The 25,215-nt window shown below is 34.4% G+C and overlaps 1 protein-coding gene across 5 annotated transcripts in view; it reads left to right on the forward strand.

Moving 5' to 3' along the window:
- LOC102801155 (protein Aster-B-like) overlaps positions 1 to 25,215 on the forward strand; it is an 87,094-nt gene that overhangs the window by 39,726 nt on the left and 22,153 nt on the right. For 4 of the 5 annotated variants that reach the window (XM_085499160.1, XM_085499159.1, XM_085499162.1 and 1 more), the window contains 8 exons: positions 13,525 to 13,735; positions 15,126 to 15,213; positions 18,412 to 18,515; positions 20,594 to 20,689; positions 21,070 to 21,150; positions 22,292 to 22,388; positions 23,267 to 23,433; positions 24,742 to 25,006. In XM_085499160.1, the coding sequence (XP_085355286.1) occupies positions 13,525 to 13,735; positions 15,126 to 15,213; positions 18,412 to 18,515; positions 20,594 to 20,689; positions 21,070 to 21,150; positions 22,292 to 22,388; positions 23,267 to 23,433; positions 24,742 to 25,006 (1,109 nt within the window). The remainder of the gene's footprint in view (positions 1 to 13,524; positions 13,736 to 15,125; positions 15,214 to 18,411; positions 18,516 to 20,593; positions 20,690 to 21,069; positions 21,151 to 22,291; positions 22,389 to 23,266; positions 23,434 to 24,741; positions 25,007 to 25,215) is intronic. The other variant, XM_085499161.1, reaches the window with a different exon arrangement.

Genomic DNA, 25,215 nt, shown 5'->3' on the forward strand with positions numbered 1-25,215 from the left:
CCCGTAAGCGAATGATTTCAGTCACATGTAAACAGCCGATACGTTATCTGCCATGTTTTTGAATGCTCACGTGACGTATCATTGACCGGATAGGTCAAGTCGCTAATTAACCAATCAAAATGCTGGATGGTGCCCACGTGTCTAAATTACATAGCTCATTTAAATATGTTAATGACAGTTCAGCGACCTCATGGTGAACGCAACACGGAAGAGATTTACCGATAATGTAGTGCGATCTTTTGCCTTTGATTTCCATGGGAAAACGGCATGATTTTTTTTTTAAATCAAGAAATTATTTGTTTTCGAAAGATAAATTATTCTTCAATGCTCAGTTTAACACTTTTACGGTGATAAAAGCTCATTGTCTAAAACTTACGAAACACAGACGTATTCAGAAAAAGTATTGACAGAGGTCGCCGCCAGAACAAAAGCAGTTTCATTGCCTGTCTGACATCTTATCACCGCTGAACAATAAATAGGTGTGGATATTTTTAGGCATGTTGTCGAAACAAATGAATAGGATTAGGAACAATGCTGTTTTGGAACAGCTGGTTGAAACAATGAAGTCAGTCATGGTCTTGTTGAATTGGGGGTGCGGTTAGTAATAGGTACTTTTCAATTTTTCAATTTTTGTTAAGAACTCTTTAACCCCGAAGCCGGAATTGGGGGTGCGGTTACTATTACGTATGCGGTTTTTATTAGGACTTTAACGGTACTATATTTCCACAATTTATGTACCATTTTTATTCGTATTTGGCACATACATCATACATATCAGTGTGTTTCATAATCAGATCAAAGATGGCTGAATAACGGCTGTTTCTATTTTTGGCTATATTACTACTACACAGAACATGTGTTTTGATGTAAATAAACAATCTGTTGTATATGCTACTTGGAACTCAAGTTTCAAGGACACGCTCACAACAAGCCCTCTGCTTTAATATGATGAGCACAAAGAGAACTTTCAAAAATTTTGCGGGAACTGTCATTTTCAATGACTTGTTATATTGAATAAAAACGCTTAAATATTCTACTAATTGCATTTCTCTGAGGCTTCTATTTCTGACAATTTGTATGGAATTTAATCAATCATGTATTGTAGTTATACCAAATGAATTATACATATATTGTGGAAAATGTCAGGATATACACGGAAACTGCACCTAGCTGAAAGTTAATATCTGCTTGCTATTATAAATTTAGGTTATGTGGCATGACATGAATGTTTTCTCATTCTGTACATTGTTGAAATGCTGCAGCCAGTGAGCCTTTAATGCAGCATTACCATTTAGAGAAAAAAGTTGAGGGTTCTCAAACAGCGTTTTCAAAAGGCATTCTACAGAATATTATTGAATATTTGACACACAATAAATGTGCTGAATGTAACATATAATGTTAATTACATAAACAACATAAAAAATAGATATTATACAATAAACAGACAGATAAAATTTATTTTGTTTTTGTAACTTCAGAAAGCTCTCATCATGTAGTGAAATTCTATCATAAAACAGAGAATTGCATCTGATATGCTTTGATGGTTACTTTCTAGTAATGGATCATGCATATATTGGTTATATTGCATGGGACCTATATGTTATGTATCCCAGAAAGTACTGGACTTTGTGGTCAATGACACTTTGAGTAAATTCCCCATAGTTTGTGATAAATAGCCCAAGGTGGAACACATTCTGCATAACTTGTATCTCTAACCTAATTAGCATGCTGTGACTGAAGATGAACTTTGAACAGACTTACCTCCATGGATTTCTTCCACAAATGGTGTAAATATAAGATGAGGTCTTTGCTTTAATTATTCAAGCTGTGTTTATAAATATTTCTTTAGTTTAGGTCTAGGTATATGTTATAAGGTGTTATCATGTCCCATGTGATGTATACGCATGAACTCACTTGGGCTCTCAACAATGAATAACTAATGATCACTGCTATTTATGCTTAGGTTAGCAATTATCAAAGATGAATTTTTAACTTGACAGTTTTCTCTTGATACCTGAATGACAATCTACATGGGATCTGAGTCTCCTTTAATATGTATATTAAGTTCATTGGACTATTCTCCACTTGTGTGTAAGTTGTTGTAAGGGTCCCATGCCTTGGGAAACTTAGAGTTGAAATTCTTAGCTTTGGATTCGCATAGCTGTTAACCCTACCCTTGGTGAGTATGCCACAGACTCGATTGGGAGTCTAACAGCCTCTTTCTGGGAATCGTTCATTAATAAATGTGACTTTGCAGGAGGGACCTTGTTTTAGTTCACAGGAGCTTGTGTTCAACTCGACCTGGTTAACAACAGGACAGCATAACATATTAGGATAAGCTGGCAGATGCTCTCTGGTGTGAACACTGATCTGTTCCATAGATTTTAATTCAATCTGGGTGCATTTATTGGTCTATACATGTAGCCTGAATACAGTATTTTGCAGCTAGTGTGCAAAGCATAATGAAGTCCTGGGAATGAAATGGATTTAACAAGAATCAAATTTGGTTTGCAGTTCCCTCAAGAATAAGATTTGTTAATTCAGTTCAAAGCCACCTTTGGACTAGGCTTCGATCCAAAATAGGTAAATGTGGTTTGAAACTACATGATCAGCTCAAGTGGGCAAAGCTGAATCAATTTCTATCTGAATTCAATCTATATATTGAAGCTTCTTATTTTTGTCTTGTGTTAGGAACTGTCACAAATTGTATTTACAGAATTATTTTTCCTATTACAGTAATGATTGAAGGTGTGAAGGTGAAATCAATCATCGAAGTTGTAAATAATTCACAGGAATAATTTCAAACTTGGATACAATGTATATTATAAATTTTATTATTTCTTGCTTGTATGTTTACAAAATACCAATGAAAATGGGACTTTAATAACATTGACATTAGTCTGGCTAACAGCAGAATAAGGACCCATAAAACTTGAGTAGGAGTTGAGATTAAATGCTAAATATGTCAAATAACCTATCTACATGTACATACTTTATAAGTTGATTAATAGTTTTCTTGTAACCCATGTACTTGTGTACAGTGAAATGGAATGAAATGTGGCATATACGTGGTACTGACTAGTGATACATTTTTCATAACTGTTTTCCAGATTAAAAATAAAATTGAAAAATTAATAGACAAATGTATGACTGTCTGCTTATGTATTCAATCTTATTAAAATCTGATGTATTGAACATCATGAATTAAATTTATTTCATATACTTTATTTTTACTGTATTTTTATTATTTTGTTATTGTTTTTATTATTATTGACATCTTATTTTGTATTACGTTAACTATCATAACATGCTTTATGGGCTTCGTAATTACATTAAAAAAATTGGCAGCAAATAATAATAAATTCAAGTAAAAAAAAAGTGTATAATAAAATAAACAATTAAAAAAAAAATATAAGCCCAAACGAGGATATTATTTCAATCAGATTGCATATTTATTGTGTTTACAATGTCTAACTGCATATGTAATGTTTGTTTGTTCTACTGATATCTCACAAGCCGTCTTTGCAGTTTTCAGTTATTAACTTTTTATGTACATGTTGTAGATGCTCTCAGATAATGTGCAGATTTGAGTCATTTTTCTACATAAACAAAGGAAAATGTTGAAACGTGCCAAAGTTCATTGCGTAGTATATTAAGAAAAATCTGAATGTTCAAATGAGTGCTATGGTTTTCAGATACAGCTGGTACAGCTTTTTACAGAATAGCAAATATTATTTTCAATACTGGATGTATTATACATTTTATCACATGATATACCACATATCATTCTAGGTTATTATCACTATCTCAGGGATTTGTTTAAACAAGAGAACAGGGGCCCAGCGCCCTCATGCCATGGCCATGTGTCTCCTTACCCTGGGGAGCAGATCCTCTGGCAACCATAAAATTCTGATTGACCAGGGATCACATGTGTCTTCAACAGTTACCTGTCCGATAGTAATTTTGGCTCCAAGGAAGCCATAGAATGCTCCATTTCAAATTAGAATTATCAAAAACTCCACAGCCTGGTAGGGAGAACCCTAACTCTCCCCCACTTGGTGGCATCGCTAAATTGCAGTGCTCCCTCTTGCAGTTTTTTTCTAGAAAAACCCCTGCTAGCTGATATGGTACATTATAGGTTTCACATTAAACATCATTTACCGGTAGTGCATGTTTGCAAAGAAAAACGGATCGTGTGGCGGTACCCCTTTTATTGCAACATTAAAAGATTTTCAGAATAACATAACTACATAAATGGTGCAATGCCACTATATTAACTAGTGATAAAATCAAAACTGAATGTCTTTTTGAAAGATAACGATAGACAAGGGAATATTTCTGCCAATTTATGATGGCCATAACTGCATATATGCGTTCATTGACACACTCGAACGTCATCCCTCATTAGCATAAATTAGCATATGATTGGTAAGGGGAATTCAGTAAAAGTATAATTTCTGTCTTTTTAGCACTCAGAATAGGTCGTTTGAGAAAAAGTTTATGAAAAGATAAATGAACCAGTGTTTGCATTTTACTGCAGTACAACTTTAACAAATGTTACAATTACAGTTTTGTCAAATAGAGGAAAAGCAAAATGCATATTTGGTGCATTCACCTTGAAAACAGTTTGATATTAACTCCAGATTAGGTTGCAGGGTTTAAAATAAAAAAAAACTGGAAATACTGCGTACTGTAAATTTACTGAGAAAGGAGTCATTTATTCATGATCATGTACATCTGTATATAAACAGCTTCTAGTACTAAAATACTGGTGGTCCAGTATTTATTTTTTCAGCTTCGCAATGTGATTGCAAACAGGTGAAAAATATCTACATTTATACATACCATAAATGTACTCGTGTTTATACATACCATAAATGTACTTGCGTTATGGTTTCCACAAAAAAATTAAATTTAGATACCTTTTTGATAAACCACTCATTTAAACATGGATATATTGTTCAGATTGAAATAGATGAAAGCAACAAAGTTATATAAGCCAATAATGTCTTAGTTCTCTGTGCAATGTATACTACATATTAGGTACCTTTGACCTTTGTGTACATGTACTGGTACCTATGTGAAGGTGGCTTTTATTCTGCTCTAATTGCATGTAGGTTGTGTCTATACATAGTGCAATGGTAAGTTGTAATCATCTATATATTCTATGCAATGTTGTGCTTTCCTGGACTTGACTTTTCCTAGATTGGACTGTTTTACTTGATTATGATGGCATTTTGAGCAACTGACTTTGGATCTGGTGGTCCTACCAGTGAGCTTGCTATATTTCACCAGTATAGTAAAGTGGTATCATATCTAATTTTCACTCTCTTGAATTTGCATGAATATCATTTGTTTCAGGTGCATATCATGAAATATTGATCGAGAAAGATTTCAACAAATTTTAAAAATCTAATTCATGCCATATCTCATTGCCTAAAATACAAAGCACAGAATTGCAAACATACCAAGCCTTGTATTATGGTTTATTACCTTTCCTGTATTATCACTATCCATTTCCAGCAAAACAATGTTCACTTTTGTATTGTACACAATCCCTCTATCATAGAGGAACTGTGTATTGTGCTGTGCCTGCAAGTTTGAAAGTTCTGTGGCTATCAATGAATCAGTTTATATACCAGCTGGCAGATGGGTGTGAACAATCTATTAAACTGGTTCTGTCAATATACTGGAAGTGTGTTAACAAGCAGTGGTCCCTCTAAGGCAATACAACGTGTCATTGACACACAGAGATTTGTTGTGACAGAACTATAGCTTTATTCACTGATTGACCAATGACAACAGAATATCATACATTGATAAAAAATAGTAATCTTCAAAAATATCTTTACTAATATATATACCTCCCTTCCTAGGAGTGCCTACTTAATTTTTAGGATTTCATTTAGATTTTTTAAAATCTCTACATAATCAGCTCTGTCGCAGAAGAGCACACATTTAACAAGCCACTTAGTATTTATCACTGGAGTGTCTGGGGTATTCATACAGCCAGACTTCACTTGTACATGCCATAAAGTATTGTGTGTGTACTGACTGCATATGGTTCTCATTTGATATCTTTTATACATACATGTAACCCTTAGGTAGACTGTGCTTTTCTCATTGTCATTCATCAATATTTCTCCTCTCCTTCTATAGGTGGACATTAGTCCAGCATATTGCAATGGGAGGAGGAACCATTTAGACTGGTAACTACTGTTAATAACATTGAACCTTGGCAATACAGTCATAATATTTATAATAATAGCTGACCCTCATATTAACATCAGGCCACTTTTACAAAGTTGACATCACATCGTGATCACATAAAACATTCACTTTATTTAAATAGTTTCTTTACAAAGCGGTCTATTCAGATTATACTGGTGTATTGTAGGCATAACATATTTTTTAATATATAGTCACATTTTTATTGCAAAGCAGTGGTCCAGTGATGCTAGGAATTTGTTGCATAACCTGTTAAAATTATTAATACAGTTATTGTAAGTATACATGGTTTTTTTGCCCTCGACTGGACACAGTCCGTGGGTTCATGGATACAGTTCTGTGCATCTGTCCATTTGTCAGAAGTTCATGAACTGATTTTGGTATACAAATAGTGTAAAAACCTGTATTTTATATTTGTAGAACATTATCTTCATTCTGGGATCATCGATTTTGTCAACCTTATGGGTAACACTTGTTAGCATACTTCGGCACTTCCTCTATTTTTCAGATTTTTTTGCCATTTTGTGATATCCAGTTATGTCCAAATAATTTTGTTTCAGCACTTCAATGAAAATGATTTGTGTTACAATCTAAAATTGATAACTGTCTGTCATTTTGTTTGTTGAAAATTAGCAATTTTCAGTTTTTGAACAATTCTGCTTATATTACAAATTCACTTCTTCCAATTATGTCAAAACTTGGTTCACACACAATTGTGTTCTAGCACATCAACGAAAGTGAAAAACATAGTTGTTTATTTTTATATTCTTTCCGGAGTATTCTCTCATAATTTGTGGCCCAAGGCAATGTTTTGCACTTAAAACTTGAGTGTCAGAGTTGTTTTCAAGATTTATTTTAATTTGAAAAAAAATTAAGAGAGCCTCCAGATAATTCTTCTACAAATGACAGTCTAATCCCATCTAATCTCTATTGTTGATGTCGGATTAAAGAATAATTTTCATTACAAATCTAACTCACTAAAAGCTGCACAATTATTTGTGTTCATTGTGTTTGTTATAGAATTTTTTTTTTTTTTGAAAAATCATGGAAAATACAAAAAAAAATCAGAGTTTAATAGATTCCCTATAGATTTAAGTGATTTCAACTGTTCAAACAATCAGCTGAAAGGTTCAAATGTCAATCTCATCATAATAATAAATATCAAACTACAACTAACACTGGGATTGGTTGAACTGTGATGACCTGAGCTAAATAAAGTGAGGACTACTAAATCTACTGGTATTGATTAACTCTGCACTTTTACAGGTATTAGTTGTAAACCAATAATTTAAACACTGATCGAGATTATTGTTTACTTGAGTCGATGCAAAGCTGCTTACACAATTGTGTATGCATACACTACTGATAGACCAAATGTTGTAAATGTCAACACAATTTGTGGCTTTCAGAGAATAAAATCCATCCCAAATAAGTCCTTTACTTTAAATTTGCTTGAAAACATGAATATATACATGACATGACATACATGTATACATGTAATTTAGGTAATAATAATAATAATAATAACTTTATTGCATCCTTAGAATTACAAATTTTCTACTGGATTACAGCAATAAATATATAAGTGATTAAAATATTAATGAGACATCATCTTTATCAGTAACTCATTGTCTACTTTATTATTTTTATTGAACATCTTTATACTTTTACATTTTCGTTTTGAATATTCCAATGTATTCTCGGCTCAAAGCTTTGCCACTGAACGCTATACAAATGTATGTTGCTAAGATGTGCACCTCTGTGCCATTTGTTTCTATGGACTATACACTAGCTGCTATGAAAACAGCTAAAGTCAAGATAACAGCACAAACTGAAATACAAGATAATCCTGAACAACCAAATTTATATATGTTGCACATGTTGGGAGAATCTTGTGACACTGTTCAGTAGAGTCTCAACAACTATCCCAAAGTACTGCTTGTTGACAGTTATCAACCGTTGTTTTCACAGTTTGTGGTTGCCAGGCGATGAAAATGTTCATTCTTGAGAGTACCATACTGTATTATACATGTACATGCATGAATCATTTGTCATCAATACAGTTACTCATCCATTGGGTTTAATAAACCACTGTTCTGATGATCTAAACTAAGCTAATATTCACAATATTACCTCAATGTTCATAAATAATAATTGCCATTGAGAATATCTTGACTGTGCTGTGGTTCTTCTATACAGTAGAAGTAAATCTCCAGTGAAGGCTAAAAAAAACTAAACATGTTTATTGCAATACCACACTCGCACTGGTTTATCATGCAACATTGTATGTAATAAATCATTACATGTCTATAAAATTTTCAGTAAATTTCATCACCATTTTACTGACAGTTTCTTATATTGCTTTTAGTTTTTGATCAAAAGGATTGTCAATTTCTATTATTAAACATTTTTAACGAAATCATTTTGTAGAGGATGCCAAATTAATAAACTCCAGACATTCATATTTTAATTAGTTTGAATTTTTGTCTTGTTCTTGTCTAAAATAGTGGTGCAACATTTTGCTAATTTGTATGTGTTTTACTGTTAATTCTTGTAATTACTGTAATTTGACTATAAATTTTTAGACCAAATTCGCTAGGGTAATGAATTCTACAAGTTGATACTGTAGCAAACATACATTAACTTGTGAAAGATAACAACAATTGATGTTTAGAGATGTTGTAGTGTTGACAAAACAAAGTTCTTTCAATTTGGAATAACTTTGCTAAAGATCAAATCTTAGTATTTGAAAATCTTATGTACTAAGTTAATATTTGTCATTACTACAATAAATACTGGTATACATGCTATTTGAATTACTAGTATGCTATCATGGGAGCAGACCAAACTCAACAATCCTTGCAATGATATAATGTTTAGTGTCCTACCAGATGCAGTGATAACATAAATGAAGTTGTTTAAAAGAGAAAATTTATTCTATAGCCTCCTGTACTGCTTAAATAGCAAAACCCAATGGCTGTAACTTTTTTTTACAAAATTGAAATAATGCATCAAGTGGCAACATTTATGAGACATTCACCTTTGAAAGTCTGGGAAGGGAGACGGTTGAAAAAAAATGGTGCAATTATTTTTTTCCCCTCAAACACTTAAACATTATTGATCATAATGATGTTGCTTTAAAGAAGTCCAGCAAATAGCGTAACAAAAATTTCTGCCCCCCCCCCCAGTTTTTGAAGATCAATTTCTAACTAAGTTAACTGTGCATGCTTGTTGTTCTCCAATGGATACAAAAATGCATTTTCCAAAGTTAAAATTTAACTACATGTACTTGTTAGTTTGATATTACCAGATTAAATTTGTTTATTTTGCATCATTGTACTTTGACCAGGAAGGCAATAAAAATGGCTGTCCATACTGATATTGTGTGTGTGGCTGGGCTGCTCAACAGATGGGGTCTGTATTCTCTGCCTTTTACTGTAATGTCATGCTAACCATCTTATGTACATGTACTATGCGTTGTCATTAGGTCTTTATAACAATTTAATCGACTCTGGGGAGGTTTATTGGCATTTCAAATAGTTTTGTAAATTGTACTCTGATGTTAGGAGTCTTTTGGGAAGTGATCTTGATAAGGTTTCATACATGTACTACATTGAGCAGTATTTATGTGGCTTTTTCCAATGTGATGATTTTTCTGGAGTATGAAGTCAGTTGAATCAAGGTGAATAAGTTTGTAGTGGAAATTTTTTTGCTAACATCACAGGTTGTGCCTAGAAAACTGTTGATTATTACTGTAAAATCTGTATTAGAAGCCGCGGCTTCTATTAAAATGGTACAATGCAACAGAGGGGATGCAGCTTCTATTAGAGCATCTACACATATGAGAAATGATGAATTTTTGGTTCTCAATTATTCAAATAGAATGGATGCGACTTCTATTAGGGATGCGGCTTCTAATACAGATTTTACGGTACTAGAGTTGACATAAAATGTTATTGCACAATGCTCTCAAATACGTAAGCTCCATCAAGTATTAAACTTTTGGAGTTGGGGATGAACTCGGACATTTGTGTTGAATGACTTTGTCCTGAATACGAAGTCATTTCATTCAGTTTATGTTGTAATATCACCTTCTATCCATTTGTGTGTTTCTCTGCTTTCAAGATCTTGATAATACTTGCTATATACATAGTTTTTTGGCTGGTTGCATAAAATTGCAATGTAATTTAAAACATAGGAAAAAAGTATGTCCGCTGTATTTTAATTTTCACTGAATCGTCCCTTTTAGCGAAAATAAATGCTTTATGTTACTAGTAGTTCCATCTATGAAGTGCACTTGATACTGGGGGTTGGTATATATATCAATTACTGTAAAATATTTTATTTTTGTTTGGATTTAATTTTCGCTGAAGAAATGATTTAGTGAAAATAAAATCCAGTGAATATACCTTCTTTTTATATTTTACATTCAAAATCAGTGAAAATATATTCTATACATAACACCCAAAAAATCTTTTCAGCGAAAATGAATTCAGCCACATTAATGTACATGTCATTAGAGACTGATTTATGCAGAGATCCCAGGTACATACAACCTACTTGCTTTATTAGAAGGATACATGTATCTCCATTAGAAGAACATATATGCTGAATCATTAAATTATTACTTACAATGTATTTTGGTCGTAGAAAATCTTTAATTTATGGAAATCTGTAATATCCATTTGTCTTCTGCTTGCCATTATATTTACCGCGGTATAAACAAAACAGTGTAATAAAAAACAAACAGTGCTTATAAAATTGCAATTAATTAGCCAATCAAGTATTGAAAAGTTCCATCCTAAGAGTTGTCTGTAATTTTAGTAAAATATTAACTAAGTTGAGAAGGGAATCAGTAACTGTTTCGATGAATCATTATTAAGTACTGGTAATCTATTTATTTTACTCAAGAATTGATTTCAACAAACTCATAAATTATAGAAAAATTCCAGAAATGTGATATTTTACCAAATTTCATTCCAGAAAAAAACACTAATTTCCATGGAAACGGTGAACTCCTTTTCTATCCAAATCAATTGATTCACCAAAGCAATACACAATTTCTAATAAGTGAATTGAATTGAGTGGCTTGGTTTGAAATAAATACAACTGACCCTTAATTTTTTCATTACATAGATATTACATTGTGAAAAATTCATGTGATGAACTTTTTGAATTATTGAATGCATTTTCCCTACCATTATTCTTTATGTTGATTATTAAATGCTAATTTTAAAACTCCTAAAAGGCTGGTGCGATATTTATCTTTATCATGTGGCACCCTGTGTATTTTTCTGCCACACAGTATGTTATGAAGCACCGGTACATGTGTGTATATACAATGTATATAGCTGGGAATATCATTGCAAAGATGTCTGAACTACCTGCATATCTCCAATAGAAACACATGTAAAACAACTACCGGTAGATTATTCAAATATTACTTTATTTGACCATACACATACCTTTATGTAAGCGCATGTGCTACGGTACTAAAAAAGAAAATACAATTGAACGTTACGGAATTGAGAATTGTTCCACATAAATTTATCAACTGTGCATGCCTCAATATGCTACATACATGTTTGGGATAAGATGTCAGTTAATGTTTGGATATAAATTGATGGCTTGCTGTGTCCAGGGAAATTGATATTAAAATCCTGAAATTTCTTGTTATGAATCATATGGTATTCATGATCTTTATCTCTGAAATCTAGTTTATGTTCAATTTAGTGTGAAACTATGCTGAACCTGAACTTGCAATGAACTTGTAAAGTCTAGAGTTACAGAATATATAATTCTATTCAGTGTTTCAATTTATATGTTGTTTATTGATTGAGTCTAAAGTTGTGCTGGGAATGCTTTGATTCATCATCTGTTGTATAAACAGATTCCTGGCATCTCCTGTGATGCTCATTTAATATGATACTGTAATTCCCATTGAGAGAGTCAATTATTTACCCATTTCACCAGTCGCTGAGGTCTTAAAAGCGACTTTTTGTAAATGTCCATGAATCGTGATAATAAAACTGTTACTGTATTCTGGTATGCTGTTTTATTCAATGTGGACCAGAACAGGAAGTCAGTAGAAGACAAAAGATGTTTTGTGAGTGTTGGGGAAAGTTGGTTAGCGTGGGGTAAAACAGAGTTGTTAATCCAAAAATTAATTGTCTTTTTGGTGATATAGCTCCATCTTTGGGAATCCGTAAAGCCATCCTACCACTATCTAGTTTACTCGCTTTCAAACTTGTCAGTTCATTTGCATATTTCTATTATCTATACAGTTATATATCCGTGTATTGTTGGGTAGTTAAAGTTTCATTGACGTCTGCTATGTTGTTGTACCGGTACTTGAATTGAGCCTTGGAAATTTTAACAATGCATTCAACTTTTGTACAACCATGTCTGGTATGATACGATTGTTCAAAACATCAGCTGCTGGAAGCGTCCACAAATAGTCGAAATGAATTGGAAAAAAAATGATGTCAGCAGGCAAAATGTTACTACTACAGTATAAGTTGCCAACAGCCTATTTCATGTATGGGTTTGTCTCTCACAAAAACAAGCTATTATTATCCTTGCTATGACACAGCCTCAGTGTGCTCTTCTGGGATGCAATGTTCATGTACATTGCTGTTTTTCTCCAATTTCAAATCTTGATGATGCCATCAGAAATTGAGTAAACCTCCATTGAGAAAACTCGTGATGAAAATTCCATTGGGAATGAGAAACACCAGGCGCTTGATTTTTAAAGGTTTTCGTATAAAGTTAAGACGGTGGAGAAGGTTAGGATTCTCCTGTGGGATCTTTACTTGCTGTGATTTTCAATATGTAGGTTGAGACTATTACCACCTGGGGTAATGTAGTGTTGCACTCCTTATTTGCCAATCTTTGGTTCAATAATTTCCAGTCGCAAGCTTGGAACTGCAATCACTATGGAAATATAATGTTGGATAAATGTTTTTCCATCACAAGTCTGACTATCAATCATAATGACAACGGAGATAAGATTGAGTATGCCCGGAGCATAAATCACTATGGCAACAGAGGCTGGTGTGATATTGACCTTTATCATGTGACACCTGTGTATTCTTCATCCACACAATATGTTATGAAGCACTGATATACAGTGCATGTATATATATATATATACATGTATGTACATGTAGCTTGGAATATCTTTGCAAAGATGTCTGAACTACCTGCAAGCAGTCTAGTTTGTGTACTAAGCAGCATTGCACTATACCAATAGAGAATCTTGCGTGATATATTATCATATTTCTATATTTATTACAGTAGCACTGCCCACCCACAATCTAGAATGAGCCCTGAAGCCAGTAAAGACTATTTTTCAAGGTCATTTGATGACATTAGCGTCTTAGATAAGTCTGATAAATCATCCAGCAACGAAAAAATACCTGACATGTCATCATCTAAGGGAGAAAAGGACGGCTCCAAGAGCGGTAAAGGATCTAATAAAAAAAGTTCCAACATTAGCTGGTATAATGTGAGTATATGAATAATAATTACATGCACATTTGCATTTGCATATTTGCTTTCAAACACTGACAGATAGCATTGCTCCCTCATTTTAGTGACATTAAAGTACTTAATTTTTGACAAATTTCCCAATAATATATAGTTGCGGAGTCAAAATTCCCTAAATCGTATGCGCTGTATAAAAAAATAAGGATAATTTTTTTTTCAAACATTGGGAACTGGTTCTCAAAATGAACATTTAATTCTTGTTGGACTGTTTGAAATACATGCAAATGGATCTCATGCATTTACACATCATGTGTACATTCCATCCTGTGATGTTGTCATAATCCATAATCTGTACACATATACAGTATGGTTGTTATCTTAGCATTTATTATTGATTGAGCTCTGTTTGTCTGTCCATTCATCCAAATGTGCATGCACTCCTGGTAACATCACTTCGTCAACTTGATTATAAATTGAATCATCTTCACTTGAACCTGTGTTTTGTATGCCAGCTACTCCAGCAATCTGACTTTCTTGATGGTTCTTGTCCGGTTGACCAACCCATATATTTTACATTCAACTGTTTCAAAAACATATTCAAGAACAGTTGATGCTATGCAACGAACATTTGATGCTTTGCAGTGATCAGTTGATGCTGTGCAGTGATCAGTTGATGTTATGCAACGAACATTTGATGCTGTGCAGTGATCAGTTGATGCTGTGCAGCGAACATTTGATGTTATGCAACGGACAGTCGATGCTGTGCAGCCAACAGTCGATGCTGTGCAGCCAACAGTCGATGCTGTGCAGCCAACAGTCGATGCTGTGCAGCCAACAGTCGATGCTGTGCAGCCAACAGTCGATGCTGTGCAGCCAACAGTCGATGCTGTGCAGCCAACAGCCGATGCTGTGCAGCCAACAGTCGATGCTGTGCAGCCAACAGCCGATGCTGTGCAGCCAACAGCCGATGCTGTGCAGCCAACAGTCGATGCTGTGCAGCCAACAGTCGATGCTGTGCAGCCAACAGTCGATGCTGTGCAGCCAACAGTCGATGCTGTGCAGCCAACAGTCGATGCTGTGCAGCCAACAGTCGATGCTGTGCAGCCAACAGTCGATGCTGTGCAGCCAACAGTCGATGCTGTGCAGCCAACAGTCGATGCTGTGCGTTTTCAACTGTCTTGGTGTATGTTTTAGATTTTGAGACTAATCATAAATTATAACAATATCAATGCTCAAATATGGTCATTAGTATTCTCTCACTCCGATAACATTACCCACATGACAACAAGTAAATTATATTGTGCTGAGGCACAAACGGTGGCAGTAATATATAATGCAAAACATGCATTGCATCATGTCTTTGCAGTTCTGTTAGTATGACTGATGTGCATTTACTTCTTACCTAACAGGTTTGGAACACCAGTTACAAAGCAAAATGTGAAGATTTTAGAAAGATTTTTGGTAAACATATTCCAGACACAGAAAGACTTGTTGTAGGTAAGTCTGGAATAAGTGAGATACATGTAGAAGTGGGTTGTCAATTAGTTGCCCAACATTAGCACCTACAGAACTCAAAATTGTTTGGAAGCATGGTTGGCTGCTAGTACTAAAAGCTGGTAGTCTTCTGGCTATATTGGGTTTTTCATAAGGTCTGGTAGGCACTCAGAGCCATACAAACAAGTGTGGGCACAAATAAACAAATAAATGAAACATTGTACCAGTTATGTAGGGCACCCATAAAAAAAATTGTAAATGTAAATAAACATTATTTTGTAAATACAGCTAATCTTGTAATATTTTAATATTTCACCTTTATTTGACAGCGGTAATAAAGTAGCATGAAACTACTCTCAATATTTACAAAAATAATGTAACCAGCACATATACATTGAAATTTACAACACCCTGTGTAAGATCATAAGAGAGCGATTTGCACTGTGATGCCATTAGACTATGGAACAAAATCATATTAATAAGATGTAATAAGGTGTATCAATTATAAATCAGGTTCCCGATACAAAAATTTTGGTTTCAATAATAGCTGATAAAAAGCCAGTGGGCAACCTGTATATACGGCAAAGCTTCACAAACCAGCCAGCCAGTGTGAATGTGAGGGAGGTGATCGATGAATTAAAATTATTTTATTGATATCTTAGACAGTCTGAATACAGTAAATGGCTGTGTAATACAGACTTGGATTAAAGCGAACCAATCCCATATGGTTGTCTATTGAATAAGCTTTATTGCATTTACGCATGTATGCATAGAAGGAATCAATAGTTGCTAGAATTCTACATTTCAGTGGGGCAGTTGAAAAGTGTGATGTTGGGGTATGTGTTGCTGAGCAAATTCTCTGGAAACCATTCACTGCGCATGCCCATTCTCTAAAGACCAGTCACTGTAAAAAATCAACTCACTGTGGAATGTAGTATATCTATCATATTTTATTAGTCCCCGTTCGGACGAAGTCTGAAAACGGGGACTTATAATTTGGTCTCTGTGCGTCCGTGCGTCCGTCCGGAGTCATATCTCAGAATCCCTTGGACCGATTCCGTTCATTCTTTGCATGTGATTAGTACTTATGTGGGACATATGCACATGCAGTGGTTTAGGGATTAGATTCAAAATGGCCGACTGGCAGCCATCTTGTTTTTTGAAAATGTTGTATTTTGGACATGCTTTGTCAGTTTTCATTCAAACTTGGTACATAGATTATACATGTTAGGATACATGTCCATGATGATTTATTTCACAATTGGATCAAAGATGGCCGACTGGCAGCCATCTTGTTTGTTGAAAGTGTCGTATTTTGGACATGCTTTGTCAGTTTTCATTCAAATTTAGTTCATAGATCATACATGTTAGGATACATGTCCCTGACCGTCCGTGAGTTCTTGAGTCTGTCCGTCCGTGTGTCCGTCTGTCCGTGCGTCAGTCTATCCAACGTCATATTTCAGAATCCTGTGGACCGATTCCGTTCATTCTTTGCATGTGCCTAGTACCTTATGTGGGACATATGCACATGCAGTGGTTTAGTGATTCAATTCAAAATGGCCGACTGGCAGCCATCTTGTTTTTTGAAAATGTTGTATTTTGGACATGCTTTGTCAGTTGTCATTCAAACTTGGTACATAGATTATACATGTTAGGATACATGTCCATGACGATTTATTTCGCAATTGGATCAAAGATGGTCGACTGGCAGGCATCTTGTTTTTGTTTTTTTATGCAGTATCTTGGTCGTGCTCTGTCAGTTTTCATTCAAATTTGGCATGTACTTTATACATGTTAGGATGCATGTTCATGACAATTTGTTTCAAAATCTGGTCAAGGATGGCCGATTGACAGCCATCTGACTTTTTGGCCTTACTACTATATTTCCACAATTTATGTACCATTTTCATTCGTATTTGGCACATACATCATACATACATGTATCAGTGTGTTTCATAATCAGATCAAAGATGGCTGAATAACGACTGTTTTTATTTTGGCCATATTACTATGACACGAAACACATGTTTTGATGTAAATAAACAATCTGTTGTATACGCCACTTGGAACTCAAGTTTCAAGGACACGCTCGCGACAACCCCTCCGCTTTAATATGACGAGCACAAAGAGAACTTAATGGGGACTGTGTCATTTTCAATGACTTGTTTCATTTGCTAATGTACATCAGGTGAACACATACACCTGCTGTCAGCAACTCTTCACTTGGATGACCTTTTATCATCTAGTCAGCCAACCATTCTTAAAACATCAACCCCCTAAGCAATATACAGATAAAGCTTTTAGTGGGTATCCATCTCTTTCACGAAGATGTAACATATCACTGATAATCGTTGTTCATTTAATGGATGTATTATTATCAGGCATTAATTTCCTAAAATCGGATGTAATTTAGAAAGTTCACCTTATTGCATAACTGTTGCATCATAGTCAAATCTATTTTAGTGAGCACATTTATATAAAGATCCCCACCGTACTCGTTCAGAGTAACCCAATGCAAATAAGATAAATTAAGCAATACATGTAAAAGTGTATTTTTTAGTGTGACCAGAGACGGTCTTTTGGCATTGGTTGGGTCAGATGAAGCTGCATATATAAACTCCAAAATGATGATAGATTATTGCTAATTTAGTGTATCACATTAATTTCAGCCAGAAAAACAAACATTTTTATTTATGCTTGTTGTTCAATCTTTGTTGACAAATTTCCCTTTAAACCGAGAAATTATTACTTGCCTCAGTGTGCCAGTAGGGTTTTCAACGCAGTATGTATCTATGTCTGTGCTATAACTAGAAAAGAAAAATAAGTACAGACTTCAGACTTAACACAAACGTTTATGGTCACGCACATGACATAGAAACATTTTTTGAACAAAAGGTCACAGTCGAAAAAAAAAAGCCTGTGCTATCAAAATTAGCACACATGTTCTGGATGAGATTCGTAAGATCATGCCACATTTTTAGGCCATAGGTCCAGTCCAAGTTCATGTACGTTTTGTTTATAATAACTGCAGAGGGAAAATAGCTAGGGCCTTCAGACTTGGCACACTGATTCCCTATGTACAATGTATTCTCCATGACATGGCAATTATTAGGGACAAAAGAGCTTAGTATATTTGTGTATGTATATTCACAATAAAACTACAAGGAACATTGATCTGCATTTAAATTTTATCTTTTGTAGATTATTCCTGTGCATTACAGAAAGATATTCTAGTACATGGACGTTTATATTTAACACAGAATTGGCTTTGTTTTTATGCCAATATATTTAGATGGGAAACTTTGGTGAGTAGATTTTATATGCCATGTTTCAACATTCTAAGCTAAATCATGTACTAAAGGTAAATTGTGAAAATGGCATTTACACATATACCATAGTTGTCCAGGTAAGCGCCCAGAGTCTTGAACATGGAAAATTACCAAAAAATAGGGGTGGGCCTATGCCCAGACATCCTCTGTAAAAAAAAAAAAAAAACTTCGCGAAAATTGGCGACTGAAGGCAGGACGCAAATCACCTATTTTGCTGTTACAGCTATTTTGTGTTCACCCCTCGTTTTAGGCAATTGACATTTAGTTTTCAAGAACTTTTATCAGAATCACAGCAGGACTGCAAGCAAGTCAACTAATAATACAACGAACAAAAAATAGTTTTTTTTAGTTTTTTTATTGCAAGTGTAGAAAAAGACCCCTTAGCATATGCCCACACATGACCTCAATTCCTATATTGTATCAAAATTTGAGAGTGGGGGGGGGGGGGGTTAGCTCAGGCGTGGGCGCTTACCCGGACAACTACGATACATGTGTAAATGCCATTTTCACAATTTACCTTTAGCACATGGTGTAGCTTACAATGTTGGACTCTCTGAAATCTTGTCCATAACCTTGTGTCTTCCATGGTCATGCAAAATTCTTTCAAACATCACGTACTGTGGGCTGGTTTCACTTGAAACCATAGTGCGGAATAAAACGTGTGAACATTGTTTTTAGTTGCTGTACAGGCAAGTGATACTGCATTGACAATCAGTAAAATTGATAGTCAATACTACCGGTAGACCAATGCTATTGTAATGCTATGAATTCAATTGTCGAACTTCCTCATGTATGTAAATAGGTCTCTAGGTGGTAGTTGAGCGCGGTAACTGAGCGTCTCAGTTTTCACGAAGATACAAATTGAGCGTACGCTCACTTTTAAAAGTAAGCGTGAACCCAGTCTTTACCAGATGCGTCCATCTTACAAGGTCATGGGGTTCAAACTGCGTGAATATTTAATTAAATATGGTTGCGTCATTTTTAACAAACGTCCTGCTCATTTGAATCCAGATTGGATTCTTTAACATAAGTTAGACCTCTGAAACGAACTTGTATCAACTTCATGTTAAACTGAGCGTAGCTTTCATTACATCACCGGCATTCCATGATTTGTTCCCACGCTTACTTTTAAAAGTGAGCGCACTCAAGCTTTCCATTGTTTGGCTCTACGCTTACTTTTGAAAGTGAGCGTACGCTCAACTCGTATCTTCATGAAAACTGAGACGTTCAGTTACCGCGCTCAACTACCACCTAGAGACTCATTTACATACCTCACTTCCTGAGGACCTCAGACAGGGTGCAGTTTCTAAGCCCCTTATATTTACCATTACGAAAGGGTCACCCATGTCGTAAAAGAGTTAACTTTTTGCTGAATTAGTTAATGTCTTCAGTTAATGGTAATATGGGGTGTAAAATTTTTTTTTTCCTGAAATCTCACTTGCCACAATTTCTGTTTTTCTGGGTATTCCGTTATTGAATGAGACAACACAATAATACAAATGCCGTATTAGCATAAGGTGGTATCTATCTAAACTCTTTTTGGTACTTGAAATGTGCCCATCAAGTGCTTCATGCAAAATATGACTTATTTCGACCATAAACACAACTCTGTCATTTACAAATTATGTGCTACTTGATAGAGCAAATACAGTATTCTAGACTGGTTTACTAAAATATGACTTATTTTGTCGTATACTAGTATGGAAGTGTATGCGTTACGGATAAAAAAAGGTATCTTGGGACTAATTAGCTGCCTGATCCCGCTCACCCTTCACACATTACACATACCCACCTACAATTGTTCTAAATACTATTTATGACCTTGAACCATTTATACTCTCTATAATTGGCTGGCTTAGTTGAGATCTTTGGGGGGAAACCCTGCATAGTTGAAGTCTGAAGAGGACATTCCTTAGAGACAACTGATTCATTTCCTGATTATGTAGCAATTAAAACAGTCAGACTAATATCTGTAAAGGCACTTTAGTTGCAAAGTGGCTACAAGCTTTGACACTGTATTTTGCTTATTCCATTTTTCTGTTTTTCTCTCCTAGATAACTGTAAAGTGCAAAGATGTGACAGCAATAACCAAAGAAAGGACTGCCAGAGTTATTCCCAATGCAATACAGTTGTGTACGCATACAGAGAAGGTAGGGGAATTGTGTCGAAACTTGACAGCATTTGTGTTGTATTTCATACTAGTGTGTCAATTCAGGCAATATGAATATACTAGTAATTATTTGATGAAATTTGCCACTGATCACATTTACAATTGATGGTGAATTTACGACCTTGCATTTTTATACCAGACATTTTTTGCATACTTTATATATATATATATATATATACATCTATAAAATGGGCATAAACAAACAAAATACAATACAATTGCTCTACAATTAATTATTCAATACAAATTTATGTCTTATTAATTATAAATGATTAATGAGGCAGGCAATTCTTTCCATTGTGCATGTATTCATTTTCCCCAGCTATCAATAATTTCTTCCCTTTTCTGTTTTTCCTGCAGTATTTTTTTACTTCGTTTGCTTCTCGAGATAAAACCTTTATGATTTTGTTCCGGTTATGGCAAAATGCACTTCTTGATCAGGTGAGTGTTTTATCTTTCAATGTCAGGGTTTTTTGAAGAAAAAAATTTTCAGAGGGAGTGAAGCAGTTTGGAAAATGCCAAATTGTAATGTTTTTGTGCCATCTTACAGTATATTTATCGTGATTGAAATATTTTTGGAGTACTTATCATACTTGTTGACAAGACACAACTGTCAAGTATGGGAGGTTTTTCTTGAGAAAATATTGTTTTGAGAAACTTTTTATGTTGTATGGCAGCATGAATGTGTGCGGCCCAAGTGTGACTTCAAGTTTAATTGGCATTATACCGGTAGTAAGAGGACGCAAGCCAGGGTTATGAACTCCCTCTTGACATTGCTGATTACACCATCAGTTTCTTATCATAAGATAAATGCATATTTTTTCTCCTGGCATTATATTTGAATTGTTATATTTCAAAATGTTTTCACAAATATCTGTTTGTTCTGCCACTTATTATAAAATGTCTGTCTACTTACCAGTATTGAATTATGCTTAAATATTAAAATGCAATCAAATGACAGCTATTTTATCTGTTTCACCCTGGGTTTTAAGATAATATTTTGTTTCCATTCATTATCATCGCAAATGTATTTTTTTCCCCTAAAATGTAACTTTGATACTCATACTGATGTGGACTACTGTTGAATCGCATGAATAAATTAAAGTGCAGTCTGATAACAAATTAACTCGGTTCACTTCACAACACTAAATAAGCATACATTGTTATGCTAATTATATGAATTGTCGGGATGATTGATCTTGGTGCACTTTATCATGAAACTGGAAATTTCTAACTTGTAGAGACCTATATATACTATCCTAATGAAATCAGAAACTGTATTCAACTCTGTGTTGCTACCAGGCTTTTAGCCGGCCTGTCTACCTGTCACTTTAGACAAGCAGTCCACATGTTAAACCTGTTCAATTTTGATTGAAAATCACCCAATATTACAAAAATAATCAACAAAAAATTGATTGTAAGCCTGTTGTTACAGACTACATTTTTTAATCAATGTACTTTCCATTTTATGGCTATAACTGTGATTGCGACTATTCAAAAATAAAGTTTTTGTGTCAAATTTGCTGTTGTGCCATACCAATTGTTTTTTGTGACTCTGTGTTATTGTATATTATTTTGTCAGGCAATGTCACCACAGGATTTCTGGACATGGGTTCGGATGAACTATGGAGATGAAGTAGGTATGGATTCAGAAGAGGTCATTGAACCATACAATGCAGGTAATAATAATGATAAAATTACTTTATTGCATTCAATAGTTGGGTTTCAAAATCCACAGGTGTGTGTTACTCAGCTGCTACATTACTACTGCTTGTGACAGAAGGTTAGGAGGTGTTGATTTCTTAAGCTCTCATTCATGCGCCTGTTTGTACGTGGTGTATGTACATTGTATACCAATACCAAGATGGAATATATTTTGTGTTTTTAGTAAAATTGAGAAGGTAATGTTGATGCGTACTATTCCGAATCAATGTTCAGTAGAAAAATAGCTGAACAAACACAAATATCATGTCCACTCATTTTATTTTGAAAGTATTGGAGAGTCTTATCCTTTGGACAAACTTATGCTACAATGTAACTGACCTTCATAGACAAACAAAACTCCCTAACTTAATGTCTGTTGTTTACAAATCTAACTTAACTTTGGAGCCTCGCTAAAATTCATATTCTATAGTTCATTTCTTATAATACCTATCCAAAATCTAAACATGACTGTGTATATATTGGTCAGCAGATGGTACCTAACAGATTTACTTTAAAACTGTGAGATACAGTAACCATCGTGAAAGTCGAGCATGCTGTTAAATATCAAACATTTCTAGTGACAATATTTGCAGTGAATTTAATTACCATCAAAATCAAATTTATATGACAAACTCAAAACATTAAATTGGTCAGGTCTATTATACAAGATTATATGCTTATGAGCATTTCAAACTCAGCACAATTTTATCCACAGTGATGAAGTACTTCTTTAAATCAATGTGTACTCTAGAACCTCACAGCCGACCTTTGATCTCTGATAACACAGTAGCATTGTTCATCGCATGTACAGTATTGTAGGAAGCATGGCGTTACATTCACTGCATTATTTTAGGTACACCAAATGACAGTAGAGATGAAGGTGCTTCTGATGGGAGTATCAGTATGGAAAATGGTATTGTGAATAGGAAAGCTGGTCAAGCACTAAGTCTACCATTGGAGAAGCAGGATTTGTCACCTGATTCTCCAAGCAATAGAGGAATGACTAATGATTCATTGCAGGTATGTAAAAAGTAGTCTGCAACGTATCATCAACCTTGCTGTACGCATCAAATGTGGCTTAAAAAGACATGAACCTGTTTCCATTGCAAGATCAGTCCTTGGTTGGCCAACCATTCAAGACAGACAAACTAAACACTTTAATAAACTTGTTTACAAATGCAAGCAATACTTATCTGACCTTCTCAATTCAAACTCTGCCGTCCATTCCTACAACACCAGAAATGGATTTCATATTTCAAAATCTCACACTCGCTCTTTTAAATATCGCGCAACTACAGCTGCTAATAATATTGTATAATTTTATCTTACTACTTTGTTGTCAATTCATATTTTACCCCATTTATGCATTTTATCGTTTTGTTCAGACTGCTATGTTATTGTCATTTTTTTTATTGTAATTTTATCATATTATTTCGTAGTCATTTTATTTTATACCCTATTTATGCTTTTCTTTATTGTGTTCTCGTCATTTTTGCAGTGGTTTGTTTAATTCTATGTTAATTTTATATCTATATGCTGTGTATGAAAAACCATTTATGGATGTACTGTTCTAAATGAATAAATTACAAATTACTTTACACTTAGTCTGTGTAACTGAATGTTACTACAGCAATACAATATGTGTACTACTGTAACAATAAGTCATTTCCTCCACAGCCTTACTCTACAATTAATTTATTGAATTGTAAATTGATACTGTATACATGTATGAATAATCAGTTCTTGGAAGCAATGCATATTCCTGTCAATTATAAAAATATAATATAAAAATATGGAGCTTTGATGCTGCAGAGACTGTTACATGTACCTGTGAAAACGTGATATACTGTATCAGTATTATGGTAATTCATCTGTGTGTACTTCTGATTGTTAATATGTGAAATCTACCTTCACCAACATTGGGTCGACAACAGACAACAGATATACTGTAGAATACTTTATTTTCGCTTGGAATTTATTTTCGCTATTTTCGCTGAAGGGATGATTCCGTGAAAATAAAATCCAGCGAATATACTTTTTTCCCTATATTTCACATTAAACTCATAAAAAATCAGTGAAAATAAATTCCAAGCAAAACGCCCAAAAAGCCTTTTCAGCGAAAATTAATTCCAGCGAAAATAAAGTATTCCACAGTACTACTTTTACAACAAACTTCTTAGCAGTTCAGATGATATTTTATTTCACTTCACTAGTTCTGTGTTGGCCGAGTGATATAACATTGCTCTGACAGTGGATTGTGAGCTGACTATTTGTTGCACAAATGTAAATTGTAGTAGCCTAATGATTGATTTTTTCACGTATTTTTAGGATAGTAGTTCCTTTTTACAAACGCCGTCATATGCTGCTGATGAATCCTCTCTGAACACAACAGAGTCGGAATGCATTATACAACCTCAAGAAATCTCCATGGGAACCCCTCCTGTTAAGCTTTCTCCAGAGAAGTCTACAAAAACACAGACCAAAGCGCTGCCGTCACCTTCAGTGAATGATAGGGGAATATTTGGTCAGAAAGATAAAGATAAGACTTCTGACAACTTGCCAACTGATGAGAGTGACTTCACAGAAGGAGAAGGTATGAACATGTTCTGTATGAATGAATAATGTGTTACCATGGTAATGGGTATGTGAAGTCACCAATTTGTCTGAGTCAGTGCGAAACTACTTAAAGATTATTTTTTTTCATTTTTAATACTAAACAAATTCACAATACACACAGACAATACAATAAAAGCAAGACCAGATCGAAAGAGACTAGATGAACTTTTAAACTACTAAAGATTG

The sequence above is a fragment of the Saccoglossus kowalevskii genome, chromosome 5, assembly GCF_978046115.1.
Source record: "Saccoglossus kowalevskii chromosome 5, keSacKowa6.1, whole genome shotgun sequence".
NCBI classification, from domain to species: domain Eukaryota; kingdom Metazoa; phylum Hemichordata; class Enteropneusta; family Harrimaniidae; genus Saccoglossus; species Saccoglossus kowalevskii.